The 21,990-nt window shown below is 42.3% G+C and overlaps 1 protein-coding gene across 6 annotated transcripts in view; it reads right to left on the reverse strand.

Moving 5' to 3' along the window:
* TNS3 (tensin 3) overlaps positions 1-21,990 on the reverse strand; it is a 438,738-nt gene that overhangs the window by 135,992 nt on the left and 280,756 nt on the right. For all 6 annotated transcript variants that reach the window (XM_030551450.1, XM_030551451.1, XM_030551449.1 and 3 more), the window contains 3 exons: positions 15,940-16,069; positions 15,101-15,166; positions 12,427-12,531 (listed from right to left, as the gene is read on the reverse strand). In XM_030551450.1, the coding sequence (XP_030407310.1) occupies positions 12,427-12,531; positions 15,101-15,166; positions 15,940-16,069 (301 nt within the window). The remainder of the gene's footprint in view (positions 1-12,426; positions 12,532-15,100; positions 15,167-15,939; positions 16,070-21,990) is intronic.

A 21,990-nucleotide genomic window follows, 5' to 3' on the forward strand; every position in this document is an offset into this window, starting at 1 on the left:
GGTGGTGGCTTTACAGTGCTGCAACTTACTCACCATCCACGCTTGCAAGGCACATACAGCGCTGTATCTCCCTGGCTACAGCGCTGCATGTACTCCACCTCTGCCTGGGGAATAACGATTGCAGCGCTGGTGATGCAGTGGTGCTCCACCAGTGTGGCCACCAAAAGCGCTTTTATTGGCCTCCAGAGGTATTCGGAGTGGAATGGAATGCCTGTTGAGCCACTCTGCTCATCAGTTCGAACTCTACAGCCCAGACCTCAGGTGACCTGCCCTTTAAATGCCTCGGGAATTTTAAAAATCCCCTTCCTGTTTGCTCAGCCAGGTGTGGAGTACAATCAGTGAATCTTTCCAGGTGACCATGCCTCCATGTGCCAAACGAGCCCCAGCATGGAGCAATGGCGAGTTGATGGTCATCAGTGTTTGGGGTGAGGAAAGTGTGCAGTCCCAGCTGCACTCCAGCCATAGCAATTACGATACCTATGGGCAGATATCAAGGGCCATGCTGGAAAGGGGCCATGAGCGAGACGCACTGCAGTGCAGGGTTAAAGTGAAGGAGCTGCGGAGTGCCTACTGCAAAGCCCACGAGGGAAATGGCCGCTCCGGCGCTGCCCGCATGACCTGCTGTTTTTACAAAGAGCTGGACGCGATACTTAGGGGTGACCCCACCGCCAATCCGAGGACCACGATGGACACTTCAGAGCTGGGGGGAGAGGAGGAGAAGGAGGAGGAGCAGGGGGAGGAGGAAACCGAGGGTGAGGGTACTGGGGTAGGGGGAGACACACCGGAATCCCAAGAGGCATGCAGCCAGGAGTTCTTCTCAAGCCAGGAGGAAGGCAGCCAGTCGCAGCAGCCAGTACTTGGTGAAGGACAAGCAGAGGAGCAGGTTCCCGGTAAATAGCTTTTATTTTCAGGATGGAAATGTTTCGGGAGAGGAGGGAGGGTTAGGGCTGCAAGCATGCATGCCTAGATGTGGAATAGCCATTGATGTGGTCTATCACGTCGCGGTAATTGGCCTTGGTAATCTCTTCAAAAGTTTCAGCCAGAGCGTGGGCAATGCACTTGCGCAAGTTTATAGGGAGAGCCACTGTGGTCCTTGTCCCAGTCAGGCTAACGCATCCGCGCCACTGTGCCGCGAGGGGTGGGGGGATCATTGCTGCACACAGGCAAGCTGCATAGGGACCAGGGCGGAATCTGCATTGCTGTAGAAGACCCTCTCGCTCTTCCCAGGTGACCCGCAGCAGCGAGATATCTTCCAGGATCAACTCCTGTGGAAAATGTTGGCAGAGTTTAGAAACCCAAGTACAGCCCTGAAGCAATCAGTCCCCCTTACTCACCATTTTGGGGCTCCTGTGGGTTATGTGCACTCTCTTTGGTATGGGAAAATTATGCTAAAGTGAAGACTGTAAACTACTTCACTATGTGAGAATAACTGTTTGAGATATAAACAATGCTGCCTCTGTTAAATGTTGCCTTTTTTGCCTTTCCACAAGCAACCTTGAGTTCTCAGCAGCCTGTGTTAACAGCAGCTCAAAGACTCCAAAACCTCTGGAAGAAGTCGCGAAAAAGCAAAGACGACCTGCTGCAAGCAGTTATGGATCACTCTGCCAGAGAGAATCAAAAAGTGCAGGACTGGAGGGAAAGGGAAAGCAGGATCCGCCAGAGAAACACAGCGGCCAGGAAGAAAAGCACAAAGCAGCTGATAAGCATCCTGGCACGCCAAGCGGACTTTGTCCAGGCACTCGCAGCCATGCAGGCAGAGCACTACCGTGCCGCCCTTCCCGCCCCCCATCCCAAAGCTCTTTCCCTTGTGCCCCAATGTCAGCTCCAAACCTGCTTCCCCAGCATCCAGGTTCTTACCACCACCAGCTGCCTCCAACAACTGTACGTTCACCAACCAGCCCTGAGAACTACGACCCTTACTTTCTGCACTCAACCCCCATCACCATGCAGTATAGCCATCCTGAAGTGCAGCAGTCATTGCACAGCACTCCAGACAGGACATATTCAAACCTGTGACTGTACAGTTCCCCACCACATACCCCTGCCCTTTTAGGTTCCCAGAATGTTGTATGTCTGTCAAGAAAGTTATTTTCTTTTCAATAAATGAATTCTTGGCTTTGAAAAGAGTCTTTATTATTGCAGAAAGTCAAAGATACCTTAGCCCAGGAAAGAAACAGGCACTGCAAATCAGCTTAGGAAAAACAGATTCCTACTGACATTGTAACCACTGCACTTCACTCCCATGCAAGGCACCAAACATTACTGTTGGTTTTCAGCCTCAAATTCCTCCCTCAAGGCATCCCTAATCCTTGAAGCCCTGTGCTGGGCTTCTCTAGTAGTCCCACTCTCTGGCTGTGCAAATTCAGCATCCAGGCGTTGATCCAGGCGTTGAACCTCGGAGGTCCATGCCTGACTGAATGTTTCACCCTTCCCTTCACAAATATTATGGAGGGTACAGCACGCGGATATAACAGCAGGGATGCTGCTTTCCTCCAAGTCTAGCTTCCCATACAGAGATTGCCAGCACCCTTCCAAATGGCCAAAAGCACACTCCACAGTCATTCGGCACTGGCTCAGCCTGTAGTTGAACCAGTCCTTGCTCCCGTCAAGCTTCCCTCTATACGGTTTCATGAGCCAAGGCATTAACAGGTAAGCGGGGTCTCCAAGGATCACAATGGGCAACGTCCCCTACTGTGATCTTCCGGTCTGGGGAAAAAGTCCCTGCCTGCAGCTTCCTGACCAGGCCAGTGTTCCGAAATATGCGTGCATCATGCACCTTTCCAGGCCAGCCTGTGTTAATGTCAATGAAATGCCCACGGTGATCCACAAGCGCCTAGAGAACCATAGAGAAATACCCCTTCCGATTAACATACTCAGATGCTAGATGGGGTAGTGCCAGAATAGGAATATGCATCCCAACTACTGCCCCTCCACAGTTAGGGAAACCCATTTGTGCAAAGCCATCCACAATGTCCTGCACATTCCCCAGAGTCACAGTTCTTCTTAGCAGGAAGCAATTAATGGCCCTGCAAACTTTCATCAAAACGATTCCAATGGTCAACTTTCCCACTCCAAACTGGTTCCCGACCAATCGGTAGCTGTCTGGAGTTGCCAGCTTCCAGATTGCAATAGCCACCCGCTTCTCCACCAGCAGGGCAGCTCTCAATCTCGTGTCCTTGCACCGCAGGGTGGGGGCGAGCTCCTCACACAGTCCCATGAAAGTGGCTTTTCTCATCCGAAAGTTCTGCAGCTACTGCTCGTCATCCCAGATGTGCATGACTGGTGATCCCACCAGTCAGTGCTTGTTTCCCGAGCCAAAAGCGGCATTCCACGGTGCTGAGCATTTCCGTGAATGACAGAAGCAATTTCATGTCATACGCGTCAGGCGACTCGCTATCATCGTCGGACTCCTCTTCACTTTGGATCTTAAGGAATAGCTCAACTGCCAAACGTGATGTGCTGGCAAGACTCGTCAGCATACTCCTCAGCAGTTCGGGCTCCATTTCCTACAGAAATCGCACTGCACAGAAACCGTTGAGAGAGTCAAGATGGAGCCAAACGTGGATGGAAAAACAGGGATTGCTGGGATGAGAAGCGATGCGTCATGGGGCGTTGGGATAGGAAGCAGAATGACCCGCACCCTCTGCCCCCTTCCCACAACGCCTGGCGCCAAAATGGGACGAGGTGCTCTATGGGATAGCTACCCATAATGCACCACTCCCAACACCGCTGCAAATGCTGCAAATGTGGCCACACTGCAGCGCTGGTAGCTGTCAGTGTGGCCACACTCCAGCGCTTTCCCTACACAGCTGTACAAAGACAGCTGTAACTCCCAGCGCTGAACACCTGCAAGTGTAGCCAAGCCCACTGTCATGCAAGTGATCTGCTGTTGAGCAGTGTGTCCACAGTATATGGCACAATCAAGCATCTATTCAACTAGGTTGCTCCTTCTACTTGGTTTTAAATATTCTGCTGAAGCAAACATAGGTTGGATTGTCCAGTCCACTTCCATAACAAACAACAAGCAGTGGGAAAGCTGCTCAGATAGCTCCTAATAGGGAAAAGGCATATATCATTGCCTCTCCCTCCAAGAACCCCATGGAAGCTGCACTGGGGTAGCTCTGTAGAGTTTGGCCCCCACTGTTTTTAATGTAATGGGATAAAGAAGAGCCTCTCTCTTTGGCAGGGGTCAGCAACCTTTCAGAAGCGGTGTGCTGAGTCTTCATTTATTCACTCTAATTTAAGGTTTCGCGTGCCAGTAATACATTTTAATGGTTTTAGAAGGTCTCTTTCTATAAAAGTCTATAATATATAACTAAACTATTGTTGTATGTAAAGTAAATAAAGTTTTTAAAACGTTTAAGAAGCTTCATTTAAAATGAAATTAAAATGCAGAGCCCCCTGGACCTGTGGCCAGAACCTGGGCAGTGCGAGTGCCACTGAAAATCAGCTTGCGTGCCATCTTTGGCACATGTGCCATAGGTTGCGTACCCCTGCTCTATGGCATTCTCCTGTCCCTAGGTGGGAGATGTCAATATGGACATTGATCTCTAAATTGATGCTGTTAAAAGTAACAAATAACAGATTTTTCTGTTTGCTGGCAATTAAAAAAAATTGTTGGGATCAAACTGAAACCAAACTTTTACCACATTTTCAGCTAAGGAAAAAGAAAAAACTAAACATGATGGGTCCCATGTAATGGTTACATTTTCATCATTTTTTTTAATGTTTAATAAAATTGCAGGAAATTTCTAAATGAAAAGTTGTTTCAAACCACAAGAGAAAAAAAATCAAAACATTTCATTTTGGAAAGACTGAAACAAAATGTTTTGACATTTTGGCATTTTTTTAAATGAACAATTCAGCAAAACAGACACAAATTTGTTAAATGCTTCAGTGTTGCTGATTCTGCATTTTTCACCAACAAGGTTTTAGCTGAAAAATTTTGCCCAGCTCTAGTTAATGAAAACATTCCTCTGCGGGTGTGGAGAAGGTGTGAATACACCGTTTGGAAAACAACATCTTTTGCCTATTACCAGCCAGGGACTGATTTCAATTGGTGACTTAGGAGTGGGGGAAAAAGTCCAAAGCAAACAAATGCTTTTAAAACCAAACAACTTTTTTTTTCCATAGTAGCGCTGAATCCATGTATTTCTACTCATAAAAGGTATTCCAAAAGCATTATTTTTTCTTATTCATTATCTTTTAATTCTTTTTTTTAATTCTCCACTTGTAGTTTTCCTCTTCCTGATAAATTGTTAAGTCAGACAGCAATTAGATGCCTCAAACAAGATCAGGGTCTCATTGTGCTAAGTGTAAAAGGTATGCATGGTAATAGACAAACTTAATAATCTAAATAGACAAACAGACAAAGGGAAGAAGACAGAAAATGTTATTGTACCCATTTGAAAATCAAGCCAAAAGCATAAGGAGTTCAGGAGTTCTGAAAATCTGGCCCCAGTTGTGGGTGCTAAGCACTTAAAAATCTGGATCTAATTGACTTGCCCAGGGTGATATAGTATGTCTGTGACAGACCCAGGAGCTGAATCCAGGTTTCCTGAGTCCCAGTCCACAGCTTAGCCATGAGACTAACCTTTCTTTTTCTAAGGAGAGTCATCACAAGGAACATGCAGATTACAGACTGGAACAATCTCAGTCTAACTATCCAAATACAAATCTAAGATATGCCAGCCTGAACTTGTACACTTTCCACAATGCACAGATACACAACAGTATCAGGCATATTTAAGCCACAAGTTTCTATCATTATACGGATGGACACTATCGAAGAGGGAAGGGGAAATGGGGATCAAAGTCTGCCCATCACAACACACGTGGAAATAAGACACTTAACCATATCTTCATATTCAACATTACTAAAGACCAAAATAAACCAACTTCCATTTACTTATCTTGAACTTAAAGACAATCTCCTGTTCAATAATAATAATAATAATAATAATAATCCACACATGACACTAGAAGAGAAAAGTCTTCTCTGAAAGAGGCACAAATGAAGGCAGATATAAAGACGCTGCTCCAAGTTGGCAGTGTTTTGTTTGATAAATCCAATCATTCTATGTTTCTATTATCATTGCCAAACAGGGATGGAGGGGAATTGTTGTAGTACATCATTTTTCAAAGGAAAATAAACTTTTTTTTTCTTGCCTGCCAAATCTCTCGCTCTCTGTCTTTTAAACAACTTGGCATAGAGTTCAAGAATCAAAGTTGGAGTTCATTTGATCATGACCAATTTATACTTCAGTTTCACTTACCAGAAATGGCACCGACCCCGCTGTTTTTGTTGGTAGGCATTTGCATTCCTTTCGAGGCACCAAAGCCAAGCAATTTTGTCTCAGCCCTTGAGTTTTGCAATACTGAAGGGGCCCTCTGGGAAAACAAGTGTTTAACTACGAGAGAGGGCAGCTCCCCATTCAACAGCTATTTACTTTGGGTTGAACAGGAGAAAAAATTTCAAATAAAAGTCAAACACCCCCATCAAATCATGTCACATGGGAGCATTCCAGAAAGCCAGTTATGGCTTACCTGGAAACACTTCTCAGATGTTTTTCTTCAGAAAAAAGAAAAGGAAAGAACAAGCAAGTTTGTAAATTTTTGGCTATTTCTAAATATGGAGTATTTGACTATTCTTGGGATAGGTATGGCAATTTGGACTGATTGTGCCCTACAGGAGTTTGGCTTGAATGTACACATCCCTTTCCCTCCAAAGCCACTTTTGTGAGCCAGACTTTCCCCAATTTTCAGGCACTGCTGGCAAACATCACAATTCACTTACTATGAAGCAAACAATGGGGATCAGATGGAAAAACATTTAAAAGATTCTAACACTGCAGACCAGCTGAAACACTTGCACTTGCAAATGTCATTTTAAGATAAGTTACAGTGTAAGTGCGTGTTCTTTCTCTCCCACAGGTTTTTGCTAGCTAACTGTCAGGCTGTGGAGGGATTTAGAGGTTACTAAATAAATGAAACACTAAAAGTGACAAAATATTTAACAAGAATGGACTAAATTCATCCCCCCTGTAAATCCATTTTCAACCAAGTTGTACCAGGCATTAATTTGGCCCATTATTATGATCTTTGATGCTGGGCATGAGGGTTTTTTTTTCTATTTAGCGTTGCTGCCTACTAAACTAAACCGTGTGTTTGCAGGAAGCTTACTGGGCACTCTTGCTGTGCATCATGCAGTCTTCTTTGGATGACAGACATGATCATTCACAACTTGTTGCAGTGATTCTACCCCTGGAACAATCTCAGCATAGAACCAAGAATGACGGTCACTCTGTTCAAACTAAAGCACACTCCTGAACAACCCTAACATGTAACTGACAGCCAGGCTGTCCTCAGAGTTATCTACATTCACTAGCAAGAGAAACATTTGCTCCTTTGCAATGCATAAGTTGGAAGCTCCTGGTTAGCACTGATGCATATTGTGTCATATAATAATCTTGCATACTATAAAGAGTTGAAAAAATAAATAATATGATAATCCATCTAAACTTTTTAATAATGGAAAATGGCCTTTTTCATAACACGATTTTCCTCACTGATTTTTGATGAAAAACTGAAAAAGTGGAGGTTAATATTTTTCAAAAGCATGACAAATTTCCATTAATGCTTTTGAAAGAAAGAAAAGTGTATTTCTTTTTAGCTGAAAATACTTACCATTTCCCAAATTGCTTTTGTAAGAACAGCTGTTGTGGAGACAGACGAGAACTAAAGAATCTGCAGAGCAGGCTTCAATGGGCAAAAAGCTGGGTGACAGTCCAGGAATCCCAAATCATGGTTTGTTGTTATTATTAATTATAATATTATTATTTTCTATTATAGTAGCATCTACAAGCTCCATTCGGGCCCCATTGTGCTATGCACTGTTTAAACATAGCATAAAAGATGGTCCCTTTCCCTAAAGAACAATCTAAGCATGAGAGAAGACACAAGTGGGTTTAACAAGTCTTAGGAATCAGAAGAGAAAGGGTGGATGAGGGTAACACTGATAAGTAAACTGCAAAAGATGCCTGAGAAGGAGTATGTTACTGAATTGCCATGGTACTCACCTGGAGTGGGAACATTAAAATAACCAAAGGTAATGGAATACACTACAATCTGGTGGGTATTATACAATGTACAGTAGCAAACCTATTATAGACATGTTGCTCCCTTTTCTGGAAATGAGTAAATTTTGGGCATCTCACTGCTATCTACAAACAGTATCTCTACTGTACTATGCTGCTGTCCTCAAACTGAAAAACAGCAATAACGATTAACAATATCATCATTGCTGGTCCCTTCCTCCTCTAACAAATGTGGTTTGAAAAGATAATCACTCAATGCTGTAGAGACCACAGGAACAAAATGGGGAACTTACAGTAGATGATACCATCTCTACCAGTCTAACCACAGCACAAACAACTTCAAGAATTACAGTCCCAAATACTGTTCTCAGTCACATATTTTGAACCATTATAGTAGAAGACTCCAAGGAAAGGTACCGCCCAGTTATGGGGGAATGTGATACTGACTCAAAATCAGGGACGAGGAAGCTGTTTCTAAAATTTTATATCCATTATGGAGGAAGTGTGTTAACATGATCTAGCATATAAAGTTGCTCATCGGGGGCTCTTAGATGAAGAAATTCACAGTGTTTTTCTATCACTTTTTCCTTCCCCAACTACCTAAAAATTCTAGACCTTTAAGGAGAAAGGAAAGGGAACTACAGCCATGGGGAACTAGCTGTCTGCAGAGGACTCCTCTTCTAGACAGAGGTAAACACTGTTCCACTAATCACCAGGGATACTAGTTTTCTGTTATAATCCCTTGAAAATTCTCTGATTAAATAAAAAACATAAAAATCTGAGTTTTTCCACAATTAATATGAAATGCTGAACTTTAGTTTCCCTAGTCAAAATATAGAATAGCAGGGTTGGAAGGGACCTCTGGAGTTCATCTAGTCCAACCCCCTGCTCAAAGCAGGACCAATCCTAAGCTATATCCCCAAATAGCCCCCTCAACTGAACTCACAACCCTAGGTTTAGCGGGCCAATGTTCAAACCACTGACCTATCCCTCCCCTCGTAGGTATCAGTCGAACACATTGATTTATTGATATACAGTAGAACCCCATTTATCCGAGCATCTATTCTCCGGCTCCATATTAATTGATCCACCAGCCTCTCAGGGCTGACTGCCCGAGCCCCAGCCACCCGGGGCTGATTGTCCAAGCTCCAGATGCTGTCAGCCACGGGTGGCTGCTGGTTTGGTTAATATGGCGAGCTGGATAATGGAGGGTCAGATAAACAACGACCTACTGTATGTGTTTTCATTTGTTCACAGCATGTAAAAGATTCTCTGTAAAAACACAAATTCTGCATTTTTCTGCGTTTTTCCATGGCAAACAGATTTCTTGAATCCCTGCTAATCACCCAGGAGGTCAGGAACATTTAGGAGGCAATTCTCTCTCTGCAACAGGTTGTGAGCCCCTGCATCTAGCTATTTCAAACCACTATGGGAGACTCAGAAAAACTGGGTACCATTTTACCGTAACGGTTTTTCCTTTTTATCACCCCTTTCTTAGTTTTGTACCTTCGGTCACAATACGGTGCTATGGAGTGCAATCCTTCTGTGCATAAAGTGTCAATTAGCACAAAACAGGTCTCTTTCAATCTCAAATTATTCATTTTTTTTTAAAAGGCAACCTGAAAAGTTACAAAGTCTGTCAGTTTCACGAAGCTTGCGGTATCTGTGAATGGTCATAATTCATTACTCCCCTGTTCTTAATATGCACAAAAAAGCGAGGAGGCATTAGTGTGCATACTATATATAGGTCATCTACTGCCATCTAGCCACATATGTTGCGCCTGTTGATTTCAATGGGAATTATGTGTGCAGGCAAAAGCCCATGCTCTAAACTGTTTGAATTGAAGAATTTAGCTGAAGAAAACTACCTGTAACAACATCAGATGTAAGAGACTTTAAAGAAAGCTGCTGTCACAAAGGCAGCAGAACTTTCCCTAAGCCTCGTAAGTACATATTACACACTAAATATATTCAGTGTGGAAGGCATTTCTAATAGCAGCAAATAGCATGATGTCAGATTCTATTCCACTTGATCATATTCACCCACAAGGCTTATATAGACACGAGTATCATACACTGTACATCAGAACTACTTCCCCTCCAATGTTTCTTTGCTTTTCTGTAACTTCTTGTATAGGTATCTCTAGCAGTATAATGGAATATGTGAGTTTTTATTTATTGATTGCAACACTGAAAGTCATTTACAGAATCAGTTCAACTGCTTGCTTGGGGCTAGGTCATGGCATTTATACTATGGCCTGATGTAGGGAGCAACATAGTGCTGGACCACCCAAAGAGGAGATTTTGCCTCAGCTAAAGCACAGTCTTTTCTGATGCTGCTCCTTGCACACGAGTGGAGTATGTACGTGCATGTACAGACACAGTGTGCTCCATCCATTCTCATGGAGCAGATGGCTGCCTGCAGTGCCTCCACTCACCCTGCTTGGTGGAACCGTGCAAAGGAGAGAGGAAGGCGATGGCCTTGCTTCAGCCTTTCAACCTTTTTGTTGTCTTGTTCCCCATGGGAAAGCAGCACTCAACAATTCTTACTATCATGAGGTGCCCTTGTGCAACTGTGTTGTGGTATAGAAAACTGAAGTTTCTTGTAACCCCTCATCTCTCTTACCCCTCCGTACACACACACACACACACTCACACACGGGCTTCTCTTAATCTATACTCAATACTGATTCTTAAGGATTAAAAAAAGATGCAAGCTAAATCAGATCATGGCTGATAGTGCTCTAGCTTTACTCTTTCCTTGTTTCTTCCGGGAGCTTTGTGAAAACAGAAATATTGGCATTCGTTCAGGCCTTATCTGCTCCCCTCATGTTTTTACTTGCAACAGAGTCAGGCTTGTGCGTGTGTGCACGCAGATGTGACATTCCGAGCTTTCACATGAGAAATACACAAATCAAGAACAATTACTTCTTTTGCCATGTACTGAGGCAATGTCAGGGAACCATGCAAATGGGAACGAGACCATGATGGCTGCTTTTACAGTACTTTCACCTAGACTACACTGCACTGTAAATACCAATAGGAAGGAAGGATAACTTATGGAATAGAGGGTGACTGGCAATTTAAAGACATATAATTGTACCAAGGGAAATGCCTGTCTGTATTCCATTGAGTTGGGCACCACTTACTTTATAGTCTTGCATATCTTCTGCAGAGTTACAGGCAATGTAGCATTAGTGCTTTAACTGAAATCTGTGAATTTGCTACAAGATGTAGTGACTATAGGTATATATCGAGATTGAAAGTGCCAGAACTATTTTGTAAAAGGATGACTGGCCTTTTAAGGGGAGATGGATCCATTTGTGACACACTCAGATTGTGAAAAACTGCACTTTCACATGACAGGCAGATCATGTGGCGAAATCAGGCCTTTTGGGATGAAAATAAAACCAAAAGCCTACAGAGAGCAGGAGCCAGCTAGGAAAGCGGGGGTGTGGAGATCAAGTCTGCTAGAGGAAAGCCTTAGCAGGGACAGGACTAAGGGCTCATCTACACTACCGTGCGGGGTCAATCAAAGATACACAACTTCAGCTACGTGAACAGTGTGGCTGAAGTCGACATACTTAGATCTACTTACCACGGTGTCTTCACTGTGGTAAGTCCACAGCTGATGCTCTCCCGTTGCCTCTGCTTGCACTTCTCGTTCTGGTGGAGTACCAGAGTTGATGGGAGAGCACTCAGTGGTTGATTTATCGCATCTATACTAGACACGATAAATCGACCTCCGCTGGATCGATCACTGCCCGCCGATCCGGCAGATAGTGTAGACAAGCCCTCAGAGATGTACCAAGAGTTGTAGGCCAGCTTGAAGGCTGGGTCGGAGTTTGTGTGATTCCTTGTGAACTTTGACCCCAAGAAGGAGTGTTTCTCTACACATGAAAGCCTATGTTGAAAGTGTTAGGGAGCTCAAGAGAGGGAAACTGAGTCAACAGCAACCCTGCCACCCCCAGGCCTAGCAGGTGAGTAGTGCTGCTATACAACAATTAATACAAAAACCCTTTCTAGCCCACATCTACCCACCATCTAATTCATACCAACTAGCTCTCTCACACCCAAATGTGCCACTCCTCACAAAGCAAGAATCCTATCCACTTCTATAACCATTAGATCTTTCTTCCCTCTACAGCCACACTGCCACTGTGGCTAGATAGAGAGGGAAATAACAGTCAGCAACTCCCTCAATGGTATAATTGCACTGGTTCATGTAAGGGAGCTCTACTTCCTCCCCTTAGTAAGTATTTTACAGTTGCTAACAGTTTAATATTGGTCTGTTATGATAGAACCCTGGGGACAAGCTTGCTCTCCTCACCTTCACCATCAGGGCTCATGTTTTCATAGGAATCCCAGCGGATCAGTGGATCTGAGGTATTGTAGTCAACTATCACTCCATGGTCATTCTTCAGATGTTCACATCCTGAAAAAGTAAAGTCTTGGTCAGAGACAAAGGGGAGGAGTACTCCTGCTTTCACCTGTCTCTACACATACACCCATCGCTGACAATGTGCTGCTTTAGTGAATGCATTAACCCCATCTTCAGAAGTGTGGGAAGAAATGACAGGGAAAGACAGATCCACAGCCACAGTGAAATAGACTATGGAAACTAAGATTATATTAATGTTTCAATACAGTAGGAACAAACAAAAAGTTTAACTGGAGCCTTTGACTACAGAGTAGCCCTGCCTTAATAGCACATCCACACCCCCACACCCCACCCTCCTGAATGAGAGGGTATGCATCTTTCCGTAGCCATGTATGACCAAAGCTGAAATGTCATCTCAGAATGATACCACAAGCATCTCCACTGTCAGTTAGCAGTTCAACTATTGCATAAAGAAGAAATGATATAAGGTCATGTTTATTGTTGGGGTCACTATCATATCAGAGAAAGTTTATTTAGTAGTTTTATTAAATACAAATGGTGTATGTAAATGACAACAGTGCTCCAATGAAAACAAAGTAATAGCTCAAAGGCAAAGTTGACTTCTCAATCTTAAACTTTTGGTGTTTTTTCTCCAGGATAGCAGATGTGCTGCTGTTCCCATACACTAACATTACACTGAAGTCAATGGAAAGAAAGATTTGCCTGGTGCATTTGGCCTCAGAGAAAGTGTCCTCTGCCAGACATATATGGAATTTTCAGCAGTAATCAAGGAGTTAACTCACACATTTGTTTCACCCTTAATATTTGAAAATTATACCAATGAGGGATTTAGCTGTGGTCCAGTGCCATGAACACAAGACAGGAGCATCAAGAACTCCTGACTTCAATCTGGGCTCCTATGCTGACTTAATCCATGACAATAAGCAAGTCAACTTGCTACCTCAGTTTCCTACCTGGAATAGGGGAGGACAATCCTTATGTACCTACCCTACAGCGACATTCTAAGGGGCATTTAATTAATATTTGTAAAATGCTTTACAGATTCAAAGTGTTATATAAGTGCTATTATTAGGCCCACTTTTCAAACATAGGTATCTAAAGTTGGGAGACTAAAAGTCTGCATTTAGGCACCTAAGTAACTATTTATAGACACATAAGTACTGATTTAGGTCCTGATCCTGAGGGCACAATAAACAGCAGGGCTCTGTGTTGAGTGTCACAGTCCAGCCACGTTCTCACACCCACGCTTTAGGTGCCTACACAGATATTTAGGTGCCCACATGCAGATTTAGGTTTCTAATGTTTGCCATGTGAGTTTGACAAGTGGGCTTCTACTATTAAACTGTAGGAAGGGCTGGAATTTTCCATTTTAAAAATAATTTCTCAAATACTGAGAAACTGTAAAATTAGTCTCTTCAAAAATAAGGCAATGAGACTTTTTTCCCTATCCCTTTTTGCACTCAGATAACTAAGCTGTGAAATAAGTTCCAACTCTGAGCACCTGCTGAAAATACAAATCTGATTAATCCTCTAAGATACCAGAAAAAACAGAAGTAATAATGAACAGATTTTGATCCTTTTTCAGACTGACAGACTGGCTACTCTTCATGCAAACCAGGAACTTTACCATCCAGGAAAAGCACAGATTAAGCTTGAGAAGCTATTAAAATTGAATTTTCTTATAAGGATTCTCAGCAGGCAAAAGTAGAACCATGCGCTGGACTGGATAGAAGCCAGCTTTTTACTGGCTGCTACTACTCCTAGTCTCCAAGCAGACTGGTGAAAAATGCAAGGGAGAGATTTCCAGGACACAGTATATGTAACACTACAGAAAAGATTATTTATGGCACATGGAAAGAACCATATTTTGAAAAACTCTTTTTCATCATCTCAGACAGAATCAATATTTACCTTTGGAAAAGCAATAAATGCATAGTAGGAATAAACTGTTCACAAACTCTATGATATAATTTTTTTCATTTTGGATATGGGAAGTTTCATATTATTATCGCCACAATCCTAGATTATAATGTATTTGAAGAAGAGTACAGGGTATAACTTGCGAGCCAACTTCAGACCTGGTATAAACACAAGCAGCTCTACTGACAATGAAGTTCTATTTGGTTACAGGTCTGAAATTGGTCCAAAGTTTGTCACTTGCTTAAATGAGTTCACGTATGGCACCTGGGATAACAATGAATAATACCTGTAGCATTTTATGTAGACCACTGCTTAGATTAGGGTTTTGAAGGAATTACTTTTCTTCAAATAGTGTTATTTTAAATACTTGGCATTATGTGATTCTATAGCATTGTGGTCACTTAATCTATGTATGTCATAGGTATCTGTAGAATAGTATACTATATATATTATCTAATAGTTATCAGCAACCACTCCAATATACTTTTGTAGTCAAATTCTGATCACAGTTACACTAGTGTAAATTAAGAATAATTTTATTAAGTTCTTGTATTCCAAGGTAAACTACATTCCACACTTTCTGCACTACAGCCTTCTGGGATGAAATTTAATTTTCTATCTGCACTTCAATTCTGTCAGCTTCCAAAATAAACAGAGATCATTCTACATATTGAATGCTTACCTTGGATTTTCTCTGGGGTTCCTGAAAAAACCAATTCAATTTTCCCATAATCAGGGAAGCGGTCATCTGAAAACACAACAAAATATCTTGGCATGTTTATTTCCCAGGGAATAGTAGCAAAAGAAGTCACAAATCAAGATTTCACAGTAGAATAAATACAATGTGTGTATTTGCTCTTTCCCCAACTGCCTTCTAAAACAGCAAGATTCTCCCCTCCCCCCATATTCTCAGTAAAAGACCACAAAAGTGGAAGTCAGAGTTTTGTTTACTTCCCAGAACAGTCAAGAACACAGAAAAGAAACAACAAATAACAACAAAAAAAACCTCAAAAAAAAAAAAAACCCCCAAAAAACCCTAGCTCTAGTGCTCTATTTGCAGTGGTTTCATAGCTAAAAAAAACCAACAACCCGCCTCCCCAAAAACACAGCAAAACAAGAATCCTTGACCACTAAACAAGTATAGACAGATAGACAGACAGATAGACAAACAAAACAAAAGTAACACTTTGGGAAGCAGCAGTACAATACCTAGGCTAGGATTTTTAAAAGTGCCTAGTGATTTTGTTCCTGAATTTTTGGATATACAGAGGTCTGGTTTTCAGGAAATGCTGATCACGTACACATAAGCTAAGAATACATCTTTCTTCCTAGTGAATGAGCACCTGTAGAATGTCCAATTAAGCTTCCAAAATGGAGGCATCTGATATCACTAGGCATTGCTGAAGACACCGACTTTGAACACAAAGACACATTAACAGACACACACACACATATATCCCGGTATACACAATAATGAATCCCCTCCCCACCCCACTACACCACCCACCGAAGGAAGCCTACCTTTGTTAGCATTGTCCAAGTCCTCTTTGCCAAATACCAGACCATAACCCTGAACGGCACCTGTGTGAAACTGCAGGCGGAAAACGACATCACGGGTGGCCGATCGATATTTTTTGTGATAACACTTCAGCTGAACAGACAAGAAAGAGAGAAAAACCCCCAATAAGTCCATTCTTACTATTGTCAGTGTTTATATATTGCTCTTTGAACAAAACCAACAGTGATGCAATTTACAGCAGATTCCACCAACACTGAAACAAGGAAAGTAGCTTACTCAATCATTGTAAAATTATACAAGCCCAGAGCAAGTTACTTTTAAAAAAATGGATCAGTTAAAAAAAGTCATTAATTACTCTTTTATCACCATCAGTCATCATTTTATATAACTCAGAGGCAGATTTGTAGGCTGGCTTACATCAGTATTTTTGCAAGGCACCAAAATGTATCTTAAAATAAAGCACGGATCCTCAATCTAAAGCAACTGAAGAACAACACACAGAGGCTTTCTTTACTTCAGCAGTAAGATAGTGAGCTGACTAAACTGTTTCTGGTAACCTAAAATTAGACCATTGTAACCAAGAAATCCTATCTGCAAGGAGGCCATATCCCTTTGGAATCTGCCATGATGAAAGCGAGGATTATTTTTAAAATCTTCATAGTCATTCTACCAAGGGCAGGAGCTTCCTTTGAGCTAAGGAGTACAGTTGCCAGAATTTGGGTGTACAGGGAACAGCATTAAAAGCGAACTTCAAAGCATGGTGCATGAAGAGCGTGTATGTAAGTACATCTGCCAAAAAGCAGGGAAGGAAACAGAGCTATAGCAAAACTGCCTTCTGGGTTAGTCCATGGGGAGAAAGGTGTCCACAGTCACAGCCTACTGTACATGTTCTCCTGTGAAAAAAACACTGACCATGTTTGCCTGATGGATTGGTGGGGAGGACAGGGAAATGCAGAAAAGAAACACAGGTTGAGCCCACTTGTTGGTACAGTAGCTCATGACAGAGCATAGCTATTAAATGCTGTCACTCGCCTTTGTTTCTTAAATAAAGGATTTTTTATCTTTTTGTACACCATCTCCATTGTTATCCTTTCACGGTTAGATTAAGGCCTTTTCTACATTGCCATTTTATAGCGCTGCAACTTTCTTGCTCGATGGTGTGAAAAAACACCCCTCTTCCCTGAGCACTGCAAGTTTCAGCACTGTAAAATGGCAGTGTAGGCAGTGCACCAGTGCTGGGAGCTGCTCTCCTTGTGGAGGTGGTGCCGCGACTACACAGCCATGTTAAAGCGCTGCTGCAGTGCTAGTGAATGTTGCTAGTGAAGATCTACTATGTTTGGTAGGATGGAAGCAGATAATTGTTTAAACACCCCATAGAATATTTCCAAACACAGATTTAGCAATCAGATCCCCTATGAGAACTACAAGGCTTTTGTTATTCTTTTTCCTTTCTTGAATCTGAAGACTCATGCCCTTCCAAAGATGAAAAGCAAAGATAGCAGCCCTTAAAAACTTATTTGAACCAATGGCACATTCTTTCCTTATTATTCATGCATTAGTACTGTGTGCCTTCAAGCAACTACCCCAGGGGCCATCCTGCAAAACAGTCTAAACTTCAGTACCGCTGCCACCTCTTTCATTTAAGGAGATTAGGCATCCACCTAAAACTATTTTTATTTTATTTAGATGTGGGAAGAAGGTGGAGGATGAAAACAATGATGCATCAAAACTGATAAGTTGGGTCTCTCTGCATTATTATATCTTGATTTTCAAATACTGTGTAGCTGTTGGTCCCAGGATATCTGGTGCAGTAATGGGTGGGTGTAGTAATATCTTTCACTGGACCAATTTCTGTTGGTGAAAGATACAAGCTTTTGAGATCCACAGAGCTCTTCTTTAGGTCTTCTTTACCCACGCTGGAAGAGTTCTGTAGAGCTTGAAAGTTTGCCTCTTTCGCTAACAGAAATTGGTCCAATAAAAGATATTTCTGCACTCACCGTGTCTCTTTGATTTTTGAAGGCAGATAGGTCTGAATTGCCAAGATGAACCAATTGCAAAGTCCACCGAAATCCCTGGGCTTTGGGTCAGGCCCCTACTGAGACATGGAGTCACACCAGTGAGGGATATTTGTTAGAGTTTAACTAAGCATATTTTTGAATGAATGAAACTAAAAAGCATCTAATGAACATACTGGGTCTGAATCTTCTCGCACTTACACTGATTTTACATCATTATGCTCCTATGTCTTCATTGACATCATTGTTGAATTGCACAAGGACACCCTTCTCTGGGAGTGAAGTTATAGGAGCAGTTTGTACTGTAACAGTCTGATGATGTATCTCTCAAATCTATACAGAGATGAGGAAGGCTGAATGTGTTTATTATGTAAGAGAAAGAGGGAGTGAACACAGACAGTCCTAAAATTATTCTCTCAGCTAATCCATTTTTCTTATACAGCAATCACAGTGCAAATACCTGAAAGCAAGTCAACTTATAAAACTCCAAATCACATGGAAAGTCCCATGAAAGAATTAATGGACACCCGTCAATAACTCCAAAATGGACAAAAATCTCAATAATTTTTTAGTAATTTTTTAAAAATACATTTCCTTATTTTCCATTAAATCTATTTCCCTTGACACCAGACAAAAGCCACATAGCTCAAACTGATCATAGGATACTGGACTGGGACTTAAGAGACCTGGATTCAATTCCTGGCTCAGCCAGACTCCCTGTGTGACCATGGATGAGTTGATGTACTCCTTGGAAGACCTCTGCATAGCCCCAGGGTACTCATACCCCTGGTTGAGAATCACTGCCCAAAGTGATGGATAACTAAATTACCTTTTTGCTCCCCTTATATTACCCAAAATAAATTGTCTTTGGCTCAAGAGCCAGGAAAGATTCTTGGGGTGCAGATTTCATCAGCATGCCCACTAAGCTGCCGCTTGTTAGCTTGATTGTTTTGTTTACCTTATATATAAATGTACTTTCACTGTCCTGTACCTATAATCAAGCCAGCCAGAAAAGGAACTCCACATTCCTTTGTCTGGGGCAGATTCAATGTATTCACTACCTCCCAAACACATTTTAAGAACATATTTCCAGCACACATATATAACTCTTTGCACCCAACTTGTACATACATCACACAAAGATTTTTGGGGCCAGTTTACATATAATACCTTCCATGATACCTTTTAGATACATATTATGACAGTGTATTAGGGCAGTGAATGTGTGTCAGGCCTGGTAGGAATTATTGTATAGTAGGCCCTCTGCCAGTGACACTGAGAGGCTCTTAAGGTTACAAATATGCATCTTTGTGAAGAGCATTGAGATTCTCAGAGAACAGAGCTAAATATGTTTATGTTAGAAAGAAAAAAAAGAAAAAAAAGAAAAGGAAACTAAGACGAAGAAAGTTCCCCAGAACATATTAAAAAGACTAGGAAAGATGTTTATTTTATTTTACTTAACAACTTGAATACTGGGGCATAGGGCACAAACTCCTTTTCAGTCAAGAGGTTCCTTTATTACACCTCTTTTAACTCTCAGACAATCTGTGGCCAGGGCCAGCTCTAGCTTTTTTGCCGCCCCAAGCCAAAAAAAAGGAGAGGGGGGGCAGCCGGAGTGGCAAAGCAGGGAGAAAAACAAAACAAAACACTTCATGGCTGGAGCAGCAAAGCTGGGGGGGGGGGGAAATGGTGCGGCCGGCAAAGCGGGGGAAAAAACAAAACAAAAAACCCTGCAGGGCTGCAGGAGCCGGGGGGACTCCCTGTGCTGCAGAGTGCACGCCCAGTCTAGTGGGGGGACAGAGGAGGGAGGGAGAGAGAGAAGGGGGCGGCCAGTGCTTCAGCGGGGCACTCACCCCACGGCCCCAAGCGTTGCGCCGCCTCCCGAGAGGGCTCCGCGCCGCTCCGGTCGGCGGGGATCGAAGGACAGGGGCTGCCCTGCCGAGTTTGCTGCAGGGCACTCCCCTTCTCTGCGCTGCTGCTCCCTACAGAGCAGCTGGAGCAGTGAACAAAAAAAAAATAAAATTAAAAAAAGGGGTTGTGCCACCCTAGGATTGGGCGGGATGCCGCCCCTTAGAATGTGCCGCCCCAAGCATGAGCTTGCTCAGCTGGTGCCTGGAGCTGGCCCTGTCTGTGGCTGGCGGTAATTTACTCAAACTAGCACCATCAAGTAGTCCTCTGATTTTACAAAACATAAGGCAGGATTGCCATCAAGATGCTTGAACTCAGGAATAAATAGCCTACTCGTTATATGCCAAATCCAGTAATCCTTACTCAGGCAGCCTGCCATCACACATGATAGTAATTTGCCTAAGGAAGAACTTCAAGATTTGGCCCAGCATAGTAAAAAATGATGAAAGGTTGACAAGGTTGACAAGAGTGTATGGAAAAGACAAAAACGACCTGCTCCAAGTTTAAGGTCAGACTGGAGCTGTAACTATCATTCCATTCAATTTTGCTTTGTGAGGGAAAAAAAGACCTCCAGAGACAATACAACTCATTTTGAATTAAACTTTAGGGATCAATACTGAGAGAGTTAGAGGTGAAGACACTGGCTTTCCTTCTCCTGAAAATATTTTGAATGGCACATCATTTTCATGAAAGAGTCATAGGTGAGAGTTTCTGCAGATGCAGAAAGTTAAAGATTTGCAAAGCACAAGACGTTCTCCAGACCTTGAGAAGTCTGACTTTGCACACATACAGAACCCTCCCCAGCTAACTGGCCACTGGAGAGAGAAAACCCATTTTCAATAATATCAACACCTTTACAATTTTTTTTTGTTCCCCTCCCAGAAATCACTTACATATTTCCAAGTTCTTCATTTTCTGTGGTCATAATTCTGACCAGAATATTCATTCCATTGGATAGAAATCCAAAGCCTTGTATCACTAGTAAATCGGAATATTTTGCCTACTTATAAAGGTACTATAGGATACATTCTGGTCACAGATACAGAGGTTCAAATTTGGAGTACATGTTGACTTCAGTGGAATTACTCCAATTCATCGCTATGTAGTTGAGATCAGAACACTATCATGCATTTTTTGGATCCAGTTCAGCAAGAAAGTTAAGCATATACACAACCTTAAGCATGGGGGTAACCACACTGAAGTCAATGAGATTACTCATACGTTTATAGCTAAGCATATTTAAATACTTTACTGAGCTGGAACCCCAGACAGCATCCCCCTGTTTATGGGTCCTACTCCAGAAAGTGGTGACAGAAAAAGGATTTTTTTAAAAAAAGAAGAACACATGTTTGTAAAAACCATAATAGTTGACAGGGAAGTGGAGGGGCACATGTAGTACCTGAAACTACCTTTAACTTTTTTTTTTCTTCACTAGATTCTAGGTTGACATGGACAAAATCACCTTTTGTCCCTTATTATTTTTCAGTCTTCTGTTAAAATCACAGTAAGACACATCTTAATGAAGTAGCTGCTGATGTGTGTTAACGTGTCCTAAGAGGGAAATTACGCAGATAATCCATTAGGTTGGACACTTGGGCCCTGCACTTGCAATGAGCTCCTCTTGAGAGGATTCTCAGGGGGCTCATTGAAGGATTGGGGCCTGGATTATGGAGAAAAAAACCCAAACCCTCCTATTCTTGGTTTCTCAGATATACATAATATTGCCCTCATTGTTATGTTCAGCCTCCCGCCCCTTACCAATTCATTGTGACTATCTGCAGATCCACCATCATTCGTTGTTATAGATCCAAAACCCAAATCTGAACAGGCCCAAACTATGGGGTATTCTAAATCCAGATATGAATGTGTGTCATAAACCCATATCTGCGAGCATTTAGGTGTAAGGACAGCAGCCAGAAGGCAGAATAAAGGGATTCTTGAAGATCAACATTCTTTCCTCAAGTGCAATTCTCTGAAATTGATCTACCTGAAACCAAAATTCCTAGGTTTATGTATTAGATTTTAAAGCCAGAAAGCGCTGTTAGATCATCTAGTCTGACCTCCTAATCTAGTCTCTCAACTCAAACCCAGCTTTCTCCATATGCAATTGTGCCAAGAGCTAGCAAAGAA

This window comes from Gopherus evgoodei, chromosome 2 (assembly GCF_007399415.2).
Source record: "Gopherus evgoodei ecotype Sinaloan lineage chromosome 2, rGopEvg1_v1.p, whole genome shotgun sequence".
NCBI lineage: Eukaryota > Metazoa > Chordata > Testudines > Testudinidae > Gopherus > Gopherus evgoodei.